The sequence below is a fragment of the Tachyglossus aculeatus genome, chromosome 1 (assembly GCF_015852505.1).
Source record: "Tachyglossus aculeatus isolate mTacAcu1 chromosome 1, mTacAcu1.pri, whole genome shotgun sequence".
Classification (NCBI taxonomy): domain Eukaryota; kingdom Metazoa; phylum Chordata; class Mammalia; order Monotremata; family Tachyglossidae; genus Tachyglossus; species Tachyglossus aculeatus.
The window spans coordinates 70754679-70769964 of NC_052066.1; the positions used below are offsets into that span (position 1 = coordinate 70754679).

The window sequence follows — 15286 nt, forward strand, 5'->3', positions numbered from 1 at the left end:
TGTATCTACCCCAGTGCTTAGAACAGTACTTTACACTTAATAATCACTTGAAAAATACTACTACCACTATTACTACTAATAATCATTACCCTGTTAACATCCCTCTTGCAAAGGGGTTAACTTACAAGCTACAGGCAACAAAGAATTCGGCTCCTTTGGCCTGGTCGTTGCAGGCTGTAGAGGAAGGATGATGTTACCCTCTTTCAAAAAACCCAGGCTCCAAGACAAAAACCCCTTGCCAACTGGGAGATTTTTAATATATTTATTTGAAAACCAAGTTTTGTGAAAGAGTACACTAAGTAGCCATATAGCTTTTCTTCAACCCCAGACACAGAGACTCGCTTCTTTAAGTCAGCGCAGAGGCGATGTTGCATGCATGGAACTTGAGGTCTTGGGTTGAATTTCCTCATAGATGTGATTCCAATACCAGAGCAATCTTCTGTAGATGGATGACTGAAGATCCTGGAGGACAAAAAATAATCTTTCACTCTCACTTAATTTTGTGCCTTCATTTTCACTGAACAGCCTTTAACAATGCCAACAACTCAATGATAGCTGATTCTCAGACCGGGATGGGGACTGTGTCCAACCTGATTATCATAGTAAGCGCTTAACAAATGCCATTATTATTATTATTATTATTATTATTATTATTATTATTATTATGTACATATCCGTAATTTACTTATTTATATTAATGCCTGTCTCCCCCACTCTAGACTGTAAGCTTGTTGTGGGCAGGGAACATATCCGTAATTTACTTATTTATATTAATGCCTGTCTCCCCCACTCTAGACTGTAAGCTTGTTGTGGGCAGGGAATGTGTCTGTTTATTGTCATACTGAAGTCTTGCTGTAACCCCCCCAGCGCTTAGAACAGTGCTCTGCACATAGTGAGCGCTTAACAAATGCCATTATTATTATTATTATTATTGTATCTACTTCAAGTGTAGTCCAGTGCTTGGCACATTGTAAGCACTTAACAAATACTAAAATTATTATTATTACCACTATTATTAACTGAAATGTCGGAGAGGGGGCCGGATTTAAAACACTTTACCTTGATCCACAAACTCTACATTGTCTAATCAGACAGGACGTGGAGGCCCACACTGTGTAATCTGGGGTGACATCTTTGGTTCACTCAAATCAACTGTATTTATTGAGTGCTTACTGTGTGCACAGCACTGTATTAAGCGCTTGGAAGAGTACATTATAAAAGAGTTGGCAGACACGTTCCCAGCCCACAACGAGTTTACAGTCTATGTTCAGAGCCCCAGGCTAGGCCGGCCCAGGATGGGGCAGGGAAAATCCCTGTGGGCCGATACGGCTTCCAGGAAACTCTTGGAAGATCCTTCATTTCGGCTGTGCCGCTCTGACCGGCTAGAGGAGTCGTGTGGCAGAAGTAAAGGAACTTTCCTTCCAATCCCCTTCATCTCAAGTATTCTTCCTGGGAGGTCCTGATAAGAATTTTGGACCCAGTCCAGGCCTGGAGATCACAAGAGGTGTGTGTGGTTGTAGAGGAAGAGGAGGAGGAGGGGGAAGAGACAGTAAAAAGGGTTTAAGGAACCAAACTGATGAGACAAGGAGAGGGGAAAAGAAGTGAGACCGGAGAGGGCCTTCTGAATAGGAAGTGGCCCGGGTTGGTGGCACGGAGAAGCGGCGTGGCTCAGTGGAAGGAGCCCGGGCTTTGGAGTCAGAGGTTGTGGGTTCAAATCCCAGCTTCACCCACTGTCAGCTGTGCGACTTTGGGCAAGGCACTTAACTTAGGGGAAGCAGCGTGGCTCAGTGGAAAGAGCATGGGCTTTGGAGTCAGAGGTCAGGGGTTCAAATCCCGGCTCCGCCACTTGTCAGCTGTGTGACTTTGGGCAAGTCACTTCACTTCTCTGGGCCTCAGTTCCCTCATCTGGAAAATGGGGATTAATGGGGATCACCTTGTAACCTCCCCCGCACTTAGAACAGTGCTTTGCACATAGTAAGCGCTTAATAAATGCCATTATTATTATTACTATTATTATTATTAACTTCTCTGTGCTTCAGTTACCTCATCTGTAAAATGGGGATTAAAACTGTGAGCCCCTCATGGGACAACCTAATCACCTTGTAACCTCCCCAGCGCTTAGAACAGTGCTTTGCACATAGTAAGCGCTAAACAAATACCATTATTATTATTATTATTATGGTTGGCCATTATCTGCAGCAGGAGGACCGAGGAGGATGGTTGAGCTTGGAGATCGATCAATCAATCAACTGAATTTAGTGAGAGCTATGTGCAGACCATTGTACTAAGCACTTGGGAAGGTACAGTATAACAGAGTTGGTAGATACAGTCCCTGTCCGCAACGAGCTTATAATCTAGAAGGGGAGGCTGACATTAATATACATTACAGATAGGTACAAAAGGGCTGTGGGGCTGAGGAAAGGGTGAATAAAGGGTGTAAATCCAAGTGCAAAGGTAGTGCGGGAGGGAGGGAGAGAAGAGGATATGAGGGCTGAGTCGGGGAAGGCCTCTTGGAAGAGATGTGCTTTGAACGGAAGTTCGGAGGTTGGGGAGAGCGATCGCCTTTTGGATACGAAGAGGGAAAGAGTTCTAGGCCAGAGGCAGGACGTGGGGAGAGGGGTCAGTGGTGAAAGAGATGAGACCGAGGTACAGTGAGGAGGCTGGCATTAGAGGAGCAGAGAGAGAGCAGGCTGGGCTGTATAAAGATTAGGGAGGTAAGGTAGGACGGGACAAGGGGATTGAGTGTTTTAAAGCCCAAGGTAAGGAATTTCTGTTTGATATGGAAGTAGCTAGGCCACTACTGCAGGTTCTTAAGGAGTGGGGAAACATGGACTGAAAGGGTGTTTTAGAAAAAGGATTCCACCTGAAGTGGGGAGAGACAGGAGGCAGGGAGGTCATTCATTCATTCAATCATATTTATTGAGCGCTTACTGTGTGCAGAGCACTGTACTAAGCCCTTGGGAGGTACAAGCTGGCAACAAGGAGGCTGATGCAGTAATCAAGGTGGGACAGGGTAAGTACTTGGATTAACGTGGTAGTAGTTTGGATGGATTTTAGTGATGTCATGAAGGTTGAACTGATAGGATTCGGTGACACTGAATACGTGGGTCGAATGAGAGCGGAGTCAAGGATAACGCCAAGGTTATGGGCTTAGAAAGGGAGGGTGGCAGTGTTGACTACAGTGATGGGAAAGTCAGAGGTGGGCCAGGGTTTCGGTGGGAAGATGAAGAGTTCTGTTTTGGACATGTTACGTGTGAGATATCGGCGGGACAGCTAAGGAGAGGAAATACCAGACTGTAGAGAAGGACAGAGATCTGGGGCTGGATATGAAGATTTGAGGAAACTAAAAAGGAAAGGAAAAACTAAACTAACTGCCGAGCGTTAAGGGAAAAGCAACCGAGTGGCAAAATGGAAAATTAATCCACAAAACTCAGTCAGATGCTATGACGAATCTTTAGTTAGTTGGATGGGACTCAATACTGAATTGGATTCCTTTCATGGCATTACCGGGTCAGTCAGGCCCATAGTTCACTGAAGCCAACATTTTCTAATTCTGACAGTGCTTTGAGTGACTGCATGATATCTATCCCTTCTAGCTTTATTCCTACCATTCAGGAGCGCACCACCGAACACCTCACACTTTCCCTCTAGTTTCCGCTACCACACCCACCTCTGGTCTTAATCATCGATGTACTCAAAAGGTTCTGGTGGTTCCGGCTCCTGCTCCTCCTCCTCAATTTTCGGGCCGTGGGCTGCCACTGGCTCGACCAGCTCCTCCACATCTTCACTGGTGTCCTTCAGAATGATGATCCCCCCAATGGACAGCTGCAAGAAAAAAAACAAAAAACAGCCCAGATCAGAAATGCAGAACATCAGCACCCGGATTTGGATAAGCACCCAGGATTCAGAACCTCCCGGGTACAAATAACCTTCATTATAAGATGGCCACTTAATACTCTATAGAAGTGCTCAAATCAATCACTCCAACGATGGTATTTATTGAGCACTTACCATGCGCACGACACTCCACACGACACCCTCCCTTCAAAGCCCTACTGAGAGCTCACCTCCTCCGGAGGCCTTAGCAGACTGAGCCCCCTTTTTCCTCTCCTCCTCCCCATCCCCCCCGCCCTACCTCCTTCTCCTCCCCACAGCACTTGTGCATATATTTGTACAGATTTATTACTCTATTTATTTTACTCGTACATATTTACTACTCTATTTATTTTGTTAATGATGTGCATCTAGCTTTAATTCTATTTGTTCTGACAATTTCGACACCTGTCTATGTGTTGTGTTTTGTTGTCTGTATCCCCCTTCTAGACTGTGAGCCCGTTGTTGGGTAGATACCGTCTCTATATGTTGCCAACTTGGACTTCCCAAGTGCTTAGTACAGTTCTCTGCACACAGTAAGCGCTCAATAAATACGATTGAATGAATGAATACTAAGTGCTTTGGACAGTACCACACGATACAATTAGCAGACACGGATCCCTGCCTGCAGTGAGCTAAATGAGGCTGGATGAGAAGCTAAAAGCAATGGATTAGAGAGGTATGCTATATTGGGCTCATTTGCTTTTCTGGAACAACTAGTCGCTTTCAATCATCACCCTTCCACCATCACCCTTCTGGCCTCCTTCCCTTCCCCACAGCACCTGTATATATGTATATATGATTGTTTATATTTATTACTCTATTTATTTATTTTACTTGTACATATCTATTCTACTTATTTTATTTTGTGAATATGTTTGGTTTTGTTCTCTGTCTCCCCCTTCTAGACTGTGAGCCCACTGTTGGGTAGGGACCGTCTCTATATGTTGCCAACTTGTACTTCCCAAGCGCTTAGTACAGTGCTCTGCACACAGTAAGCGCTCAATAAATACGACTGACTGATTCCAGTGTATACCAAACAGATCACGCCGCTTTCTATGAAGCAAGCACCATTTACTCAGGAGGCTTTTAGTCCAACTGTGTGTAATCTCTGCCACTGTGAAAAGCAGGAAGAAAAAAACAACAGCCGAATTTAAGAGAGCAGTTTCTTTTTACGGGGTGAAATGGTGGTAGAATGAAAACTGGTCTTCATCCTAGCTGGGCTCATTATATCTAGAAGTGGGAAATAGCGAGTCTTAGTGGATAGAGCACGGGCCCAGGAGTCAGAAGGTCATGGGTTCTAATCCCGGCTCCCCTGCATGTCTGCGGTGTGATCTTAGGTGAGTTACCTCCTCCGGGCTTCAGCTACCTCATCTGTAAAATGGGGATTAAGAGTGTGAGCCCAAATGTGCGACAGGGACTGTGTCCAACCTGATTAATTTGTAACTACGCCAGCACTTAGAACAGTGCTTGGCACATGGTAAGCATCTAACAAGTATTTAGGATAACTATTTAGGAGTATTTAGTATTAGTATTTAGGAAAAGCAATGTGGCTCAGTGGAAAGAGCCCGGGCTTTGGAGTCAGAGGTCATGGGTTCAAATCCCGGCTCTGCCAGTTGTCAGCCGTGTGACTTTGGGCAAGTCACTTCACTTCTCCAGGCCTCAGTTCCCTCATCTGTAAAATGGGGATGAAGCCTGTGAGCCCCCCGTGGGACAACCTGATTACCTTGTATCCCCCCAGCGCTCAGAACAGTGCTTCGCACATAGTAAGCATTTAATAAATGCCATTATTATTATTATTAAGTTAAAAACTTACCTAGCAGTGTCTTTTCTATCTCTTGCCTCAAAAAAGCCTTTGCTGTGCACTATACTTGTTTTAAAGAGATGGGATCTGTATCTTGCTACTTTAAATAAACAACTCCAAGTGGAGTTTCCAAATCCCGAAGAGACCTGGTCAAACTCAGCCTGCTGAGTTCACTGCTCCTCAGGCTCCAGACACTTGCTGTGGATCATGACAGGAGGGGGACTTTATAAGAAAATGAAAAAAGGAGGGAACCTTGAAGTTCAAAGGACAGAACCTTCATCAATCGTATTTAATCGTATTTATTGAGCGCTTACTATGTGCAGAGCACTGTACTAAGCGCTTAGCACTGTACTAACATGAACCTTCCATGTTGAGAGGTGACACGGCCCAGTCCACCCGACCGAATGACCGTTAGGGAGGCCACTTTTCACGGAAACCTATTCAGTGGGCAGTAGAAACAATCCGGTTCTCAGACAAATCAACCACATGGCCTGTGTTACTACAATTGTTGTCTTTTGTCAGTCCCCAATAGAATTACAATAGATATAAAGGAAATAGCACATTTCTACCAGTGGCTGTAAAAGAATGGGATAGGAAGATTAGAAAGGAAATGAGTTACACATCTCTATGTAACTTAGGAAAACATGACAGCACAATAAGGGAGAGTCTTGCTTGTGTATACAACATGGCCAGCACTGTGGGTCCCACATTGGTCTTTTCGGGCACACGGATCGAGTCATAGGTGAATTTCACCGACAGTGATGTCTTCCTTGAATCCAAAGGACAACTCACGCACACACACACACACATATGCAAGATTATATAGATACATAATATCTCAAGTGAGAAATACTTCCAGTCTAAATATTTATTTTTATAGTGTTTTTCTCTGTTCCCTCATCCAATCCCATCATCCTTTACCTTTAATTATATCTATATTTAATAAATATATATATATCTTTACTATATAGGAAATATGTGCTCTGCACACAGTACATGCTCAATAAATACCATTGAGCAATATACACATTATATAAATATGTATATATACACACACACATATGCATATACATATCTATATATGATATATACGTAGATATATGTATATCTAGATATCTCTCTCTTTCTCTATCAATCTGTCTATATAAAAGATATGAGATGGAGGGATTGGATGATCATCAATCGTAACAGAGAAAAAAGGTTTTCTGAAAAAACAGTATTTAGATTTGAAGTCTCATTTACTCATGCGGTTCCAGAATTTTACCTCCCCTCCAAAACCCTAACTACACAGGGTTGAAAACTGTCTCTGAAAAATATCACTGCTTTGCTCATCTGCGAGGTTCTGTTTTGTGAATGGGCCTTAATCCAGGATCCTCGAGTCGGGCAGGGATCAAGAAAACAGGATCGTCATGAGTGTTAAACTAAAAAACAACCTGAAAAACCTCCCAAAGACTAGAGAGGAATGATTCATGCCAAAATCAGAAGCACACATCCACATTCACAAGACAATTTGCTAATTCTCTGGACCTGGGAAGCGTGTGGCTCCAGGATGAGGTCACCGACTCATTCCGTGTCTGGATGGAATTAGATGATCTAACTTTTTACTAATACCTCACACCTCGATCAGAAACTTCAGTGACACGGGCGAGGAAAGCACACTCTGTTCTGTTCTTGGGAAAGGCCTACAACTAGAATTCCAGGCATGGGAACGCTACCCCTGTGGCTGCCAATGTCCACATTATTTCTATCTGTGCCTTATTTCAAATTGGCACAGGAGGTGGTGTGGGGTAGGATCTTTCTAAAACTCAGTGCTGCACCATGAGACCAGCATGGTGTCTAAAGAAATGGTCTCCAAAGAAATGCCCCAGGATGTCGAAGACCCCACTCTAATTACCATTTTCAAGAAGAAAAGTGCTCTGAGGATCAGGAGACCAGGGCTTCAGCTCCAGTTCTGCCTGTGGCTGGTTAACCCGGGCACAGACGTGCACTTGAATTTCACAAAGTGCTACACTCCTGTGCGCCTTACTCGTTCCCTGGGCTCCGTGTACAAGAATAATAATGACAACTGTGGTATTTGTGAGGCGCTGTATGTGCCTATGTGCGAGGTGCTGTACTAAGCACCGGGGTAGATACAAGCAAATTGGGCTGGACACAGTCCCTGTCCCACATGGGGCTCACAGTCTTCAACCCCATTTTCCAGAAGAGGCAACTGAGGCACAGAAAAGTGAAGTACTCAAGGTCACACAACGGACAAGTTGCAGAGCCAGGATCAGAACCCAGGTCCTTCTGATTCCCAGGCCCATGCTCTATCCACAAGGCCACGAAACCACACCGGCAGGGGTGAAAGGCCTTGTGGTTCTGCATGAAAGCTAACATTCCTATTATCAGTTCCTCAGTGTGGGTTCTTGGGGCCGAGGTCTCAGGTCTGAATCGCATCCTTCACCCCCTCTAAACTGTAAGCTCGTTATGGGCAGGGAACACTAAGCCCACTGTGGGCAGGGACTGTCTCTTTATTGCTGCATTGTACTTTCCAAGTGCTTAGAACAGTGCTCTGCACACGGTAGGCCCTCAAAAAATATGACTGAATCAATTCATTCTGTTGCACTGCACTCTCCCGAACGATTAGTTAGGTGCCCTGCACATAGCAAACACTCGATTCATACCAGTCACTGATTGATTGATTCCCGATGGAAGACTCCATCATGACCATCTCTGAACTGGTCTGGAGTCAGTCACTACAGCAGCATCAGACATGCTTTAGCTAGGATATTGCCAGCTGTGGAAGTGAGCGATCTTCTATTTCCAATCACTTCTTCCACCTTCCTTCATGAAGATGGCAATTATGGTGGTGGCTTTGAAGTCTTGTGGCATTCTTCGATGTTCTCGACGTTGAGGAATTGCCCACGCTGTCTTCTAAAGATTAGGTCCCTTTCAGGCCTTGATGCCACATTCCGATTTGGGTTTGGTTTTGCAATAGTTCGACAAGGATAACAACAATGGGGGCATTTGTATTGCTGAATATGAGCCAAGCACTGTGCTCAGTAGAGAAAATATAATCAGATCAGGCACATAGGTTGAGAGCCTAAGTAGGAGAGAGAATAGGAACCTGACCTCATCTTATAGATGAGGAAACGAGTCAAAGGAAAGCTATGTGAGTTGCCCAAGGTCCCACAGTTGGCAAGTGGCACAGCCAGGATTAGAATCCTTATCTCCTGAATCCCAGGCCTGCATCCTTTCCCTACCAGGCCGGACTGCTTCTCCACAATGCTGGCTAGAATCCTGAGCGCATTTGAGAGCAATAAAACAATCATGTCGGTTGCAATGGCCGTCTTTTTCTTGAGGACAGCACTGAATGGTGGTGGCTCTGAAATCCTGTTTTCCTATTTACGTTCAGGACCACCCCCCAGCCCATATCTATGATGGAATGCCAGCTTCATTCTTCAAAAGAGTGGTAACAGGAAGATAACAATTTTCTGGCTCTCAAGGGGCCTGTAAGTGTTTGAGTTCCAGAAAAAGAATAGAGGGGGAAGAATCTGAGTTACCAGCACTTGGTATAATGCTTGGCACACAGTAAGCGCTTAAATGCCGTAATAATTCTTCCCTTCCTTTCCTTAGCATTCTTTTTAAAATTCCTTATTCTTCCTTATCTCAAATGGCAATGAATGCATATAGGTACGCGCTTAGGTTTCAAAGGCAGAGAGGAAGAGATGGAAGGGGAAGAGAAGCAGCCCAAACTCCATGATCTAGGTGACAACTGTGAAGAAGCTTTTAAGAACATGCTCATCATTAAGGGCTGGCATTTCTGAGGCATACGACTCCTTTCGATTCTAACCAGTCCATTCCCCTCCTTCCTTGCTCTGTTAGTCATTATTCTGAGGAGAAAGGTGTTGAAAAATAAACTCTAAATACTTCAGATATGTGACTCCACATCCTCCTTTGGTCCCTTCCTTATGAAGGACTTGAAGGTTTCTTTTCAAACACTCACTCAGTTTTCTTTTGCTTCATTTACGCTACCGAAATGATGATTATGATGACCGTGAGACCGTAAGCTCAATGTGGGCGGGGAACATGTCTACCAACTCTGTTATACTGTACTCCCCCAAGCACTTAGTAAAGCGCTCCATGAATACTACTGATTGAGTGTGGTGCGGTAAGTATTTACATTGTGCTAAGTGCTGGGACAGATACAATTAGATCAAAGTCCTTGTCCCACAAGACTGTAAACTCCTCATGGGCAGGGACTGTATTTACCAAATGTATTTTCTCAAGCACTTAGTACAGTGTTCTGCACACAGTAATCGCTCAATAAATACCAATGCCTGCTATTAATATATTTCTTCCTTCATTTTCCTTACAAAAAGTTAGTCTCCACCCAAGGTAGAATGCTATGCAAGTGGATATAATGAACTGATAATTCAAAGTGTGAGAAAGGAGCCCCAGAACCCACTTCCACTGTAGCCAAAATCAAAGAGCATGGCCAAGTGGAAAGAGCACAAGCCTGGCTTCTAATACTGGCTCTGCCACTTGCCAAGGCAACTGTTACCTTGGGCAAGACACTTAACTTCTCTGTGCCTCACTTACCTCATCTGTAAAATGGGGATTAAGACTGTGAGCCCCATGTGGGATTCATTCATTCATTCAATCATATTTATTGAGCGCTTACTGTGTGCAGAGCACTGTACTGAGCACTTGGGAAGTACAAGTTGACAACATATAGAGACGGTCCCTACCCAACAGTGGGCTCATAGTCTAGAAGGGATATGGACTGTGTCCAACTGGATTAGCTTGTATCTACCCCAGAGCTTACTACAGTGCCTTACAAATAGTAAGCGCTAACAAATACCATAAAAAAGTACTGTTCCATCATCCTTAAGCAGTGCTAATAATAATAATAATGATGATGATGGCATTTGTTAAGCATTTACTATGTGCAAAGCACTGTTCTAAGCGCTGGAGAGGATACAAGGTGATCAGGTTGTTCCACATGGGGGTCACAGTCTTAAACCCCATTTTACAGATGAGGTAACCGGCACAGAGAAGTGAAGTGACTTGCCCAAAGTCACACAGCTGACAATTGGCAGAGTTGGGATTTGAACCCATGACCTCTGACTCACAAGCCCGTGCTCTCACTGTACTTGAATTGATTCACTGATACACTCATTTATTCATTCATTCAATCACATTTTTTGAGGGCCTAGCGTGTGTAAAAGCACTGTACTCATGGGAAAGTACAATATAACAATAAAGAGACACGTTCCCTGCCCACGAGCTTAGAACCTAGATAGTTCAACAACCTATTAACAATTATTATTGTTAAACAGTAATCAACAATTATAATAGTAATACTAATAACCTCACGATGTCAATTATATACTCTACCCCTGCCTTGCGGGGAGGACAGACATGTTATTTACTACTTCATAATGCAATCATTTAATAATTAGTCATCCACTTACCTTTGAGGAAAAGAGAATTTCCAAGGTCACTAAATGAATTGACGGCAGAACCTAGGTTAGAGTTCCCAGCTCTTTTATTTTAGTTGTGACAATTATTCCACCAATCCCTTTCCTTTTAATTCAGACTAACAATAACACTAATAATGATAATAATAGTATTTGTTAAGTGCTTACTGTGTGCCACAGACTATATTATGTGCTGGGGCACGTATAAGGTAACCCAATCAATTCTACCCATAAATTTATTCAGCCACTGAACAGAGAACTTTTTATAGATAATGACCAAAACAGTCTGTAAGAATTTAACGGTTTACAGAGAAAGCAGCTGCCACCAAAGGCAAACTAAAACATGCCACAGAATAGGGACCTCTTTTAATCCTGCCCAGTGTTCATATGCATACACATGGAACAACGGTCAAAAAGCCTATTTCCATTGGGACAAAACTCTGTAGCTGGCTTTAAAAGAGATGCTTGCCACAAGAAACCCCCTAAATATTCCAAAAGATCAAAATACAGTGTTCAACCATTAGCCTTCAGGGTTTCTCACTGATGTTCAGCAGCAGAAATCCATTATCAGAGCCAAGCCACTAAACTGTTTTATTTGACGTGGATAGTTGGCAGCATTAGACAGGGGGACAGAAGAACCCCAGCAGAAATGTGGCCAAAGCAAAACCATTCTCCCTTGATCCACTTATAAAAAAGGCCCCTGGATTGCCAGAGATGCTCCTCTTCCAATAAATCAATGGTACTAATTGAGCACATACTGTGTGCTAAGCACGGTACTAAGTAAGCACTTGGAAGAGTCCAATACAACAAAGTTGGTGGACAGACACGAATATAAACGATGTATTGTTTTATTATGATTATCAAGTGCCGTCATTTCCAAATCATAGCAACTCTATGGGTAGATTTTCTCCGGAACATCCTGCCTTTTGCCATAATCCGTAACCTTTCTAACAGTTCCGTTATCGCTGTTGTGGTCTCTCTCCATCTAGCTGCTGGTCTGCCTCTTCCACGTGTACAATAATAGTGGTGATATTTACTAAGTGCTTACTAGGTGTCAAGCACTGTTCTAAGCCCTGAGGAAGGTACAGGATAAATCAGGTTGGACACAGTCCCTGTCCCACACAGGGATCACAATCCAGGTAGGGAGGACGGGTACTGAATTCTCATTTTACAGATGAGGTAACGGAGGTACTGAGAAGTGAAGTGACTTGCCCCAGGTCACACTGCAGGCACGCAGAGGAGCCGAGATAATAATAATAATAATAATGATGAGAACCCGGGTCTTCTGAGTCCCAGGCCTGTGCTCTTTCCCCTAAGCCACACCGCTTCTCTAAATGTATGCACATATGTACACTCATACCATGACTGCAGAACGCTAGCTTATAGTAAATGGTCCACCAGACCTAAGTTCCCTTACCCAAGTAGAAGAAAGGGCTACAAGCAACTTACTGGCTTGAAAGGCTGGTATCTGCAGGTCTCTGGCATGGAAAGGACTTTGAGCTGGGCAGGCATAACACGGGCTGGATTGTCCAGCAGTTGGAAGTTGGGCTCAGGTTCCTTTTTCTTCTCTTTTTCATCTTTTTTATCCGCTTCATCCTAAAAAGCACCAAAAACCGAACAGATAACACCGTTGGTTCCCAATACGTGCGACATAATCAGCACTTAATACATACCATAACTAACTATTCAAGACAGAGTGAATTAGTGGGCAGAATTCATTCTGCGCTGCTTGAAATCACCATAGGAAGGGTAACACAAAACCAATAATTGATCAACTGAAAGAACTTTTTGGATGTAAAGAAGACAAACTCAGTCCACGTGGACTGCTAATCAGAGACTGCTAATGTCTGCTCTTCCCTCTCCCTCCAAACTGCACGATGCTGATCCACACATTTATCCTATCCCCCCATATTCATTTATTCAATTGTACGTATTAAGCGCTTACTATGTAGAGAGAACTGTACTAAGTTTTTGAGAGAGTACAATGCAACAGAGTTGGTAGGTCCGTTCTCTGCCCACAATGAGTTTGTGCGCTAGAGAGTTTTCAGTCTAGAGCATAGATCAGATTTAATCTCTGCTCTACAGAGGTATACCATATGAAGGGGATGATAATTTAGCTGCACATATACTTAAAAATATCTAATTAAAATAGATCAATCAATGCTATTTACTGAGCACTTACTATGTGCAGACCCACGAACTAAGTGCTTGGGAGAGTACAATACAACAGAGTTGGCAAACACATTCCCTGCCCACAATGAGCTTACAGTCTAGAGGGAAATTAATATAATTTATAATATATAATTTATCGATATGAACATAAGTTCTGTGGGGTTGGGACAGAAATGGCACTTGGAAATACCACAAAACCATCTTTCCAGGCTCTTCTTCCTATCTGTAATTTGGAGTCTGTCCCCGCTCCGCCCCCAAGTATGTGAGCTCTTTGAGGAAAGAGATTTGTCTTCTAACTCAATTGTGCTCTTCCCAAGAGTTTAGTGCAGTGCATGGCACCTAAGAGGAGTTGATTGATTGGGGTGTTGGAAACAAAGCCACTTAGGAGGTTAAAGGGGTTAAGATTATTTGATGTGATGGTGATAATGATGATGGTGTCTCCAGCCATGAGCGACCGGAGCAGCTCAGTCCTAAAACTTCAAGAACTAAAGGCGCTACTTACTGAATGTCACTTTGCTAACCATATTACTAATCTCGCTGATTTCCCTGCCTCTTGTCTCTCTCCACTCCAGTCCATGCTTCGCTCTGCTGCTCGGATAATTTTCACACACAAAAAATGTTCATTTCATGTCTCCTTTCTCCTCAAAACCTCCAATGGTCGACTCCCCCATTTCCACATTAAACAGAAACTCCTCACCATTGGCTTTAAAGCACTCGATGATCTTACCCTCTCCTACCATACCTTGCTAATCTCCTATTACAACCTAGTCCACACACTTCATTCTTCTAACACCAAACTTCTCGCTGTTTCGTGATGTGACCTGTCTTGCCCCCAATCCCTTGCCCGCATCCTCCCTCTGACCTGAATGGCCTTCCCACTTCATGTCTGAGAGACCACCCCTCTCCCCATCTTCAAAGCCCTACTAAAATTGTATCTCCAATAGGGCTTCCCGAGTAACCCATTTCCCCACCTATTCGCCATCCTCTCGGTCATCTATGCACTTGGATCTGTACCCCTTAAGCACTTACCTTCACCTCAATCCCAGCCCCAAAACACTTACATATGTGCCCTTACAAACTGCCACATCCCCTATGGTATTTTTTTTGTGGTACTTGTAAGCACTTACTATGCGCCAGGCATTGTACTGAGCTCTGATCTGGATAAAAGTCCTGATTATTTGTATAGATTTATTACTCTATTCATTTTACTTGTAGATATTTACTCCTCTATTTTGTTAATGACGTGCATGTAGCCATAATTCTATTTATTCTGATGGTTTTGACACCTGTCTATATGTTTTGTTGTCTGTGTCCCCCTTCTAGACTGTGAAGACGTTGTTCTAGACTACCCTTCTAGACGTTGTTGGGTAGAGGCCGTCTCTATATAATAATAATTATAATAATAATAATGACATTTATTAAGCACTATGTACAAAGCACTGTTCTAAGCACTGGGGAGGTTACAAGGTCATCAGGTTGTCCCACAGGGGGCTCACAGTCTTAATCCCCATTTAACAGATGAGGGAACTGAGGCATAGAGAAGTGAAGTGACTTGCCCAAAGTCACGCAGCTGACAACTGGCGGAGCCGGGATTTGAACCCATGACCTCTGACTCCAAAGCCCATACTCTTCCCACTGAGCCACGCTGCTCCTCTATATGTTGCCGACTTGTACTTCCCATGCGCTTAGTACAGTGCTCTGCACACAGTAAGTGCTCAATAAATACGATTGAATGAATGAATGATTGTTGAACACAATCCCTGTACCAAATAAAGCTCACACTCTTAATCCCCATTTTACAGCTGAGGCACCTGAGGTCCACAGAAGTTAAGTGACTTGACCGAGGTCACACAGCAGACAAGTAGTGGAGCCGGAATTAGAACCCAGGTCCTCTAAGTCCCAGGCATGTACTCTCTCCACCAGGCCACACCGCTTCTCCCGAACTGTAATTTATTTTATTTAACATCTATCTCTC

At 43.6% G+C, this 15286-nt stretch overlaps 1 protein-coding gene across 1 annotated transcript in view; it reads right to left on the reverse strand.

Moving 5' to 3' along the window:
* Nucleotides 1-246: 246 nt before the first annotated feature.
* PSMD1 (proteasome 26S subunit, non-ATPase 1) overlaps nucleotides 247-15286 on the reverse strand; it is a 158554-nt gene continuing 143514 nt past the window's right edge. Inside the window, exons 23-25 of the mRNA XM_038742337.1 lie at nucleotides 12589-12735; nucleotides 3671-3825; nucleotides 247-462 (exon numbers count right to left, since the gene is read on the reverse strand). Coding sequence (XP_038598265.1) covers nucleotides 3679-3825; nucleotides 12589-12735 — 294 coding nt within the window. The 3' untranslated portion in view covers nucleotides 247-462; nucleotides 3671-3678. The remainder of the gene's footprint in view (nucleotides 463-3670; nucleotides 3826-12588; nucleotides 12736-15286) is intronic.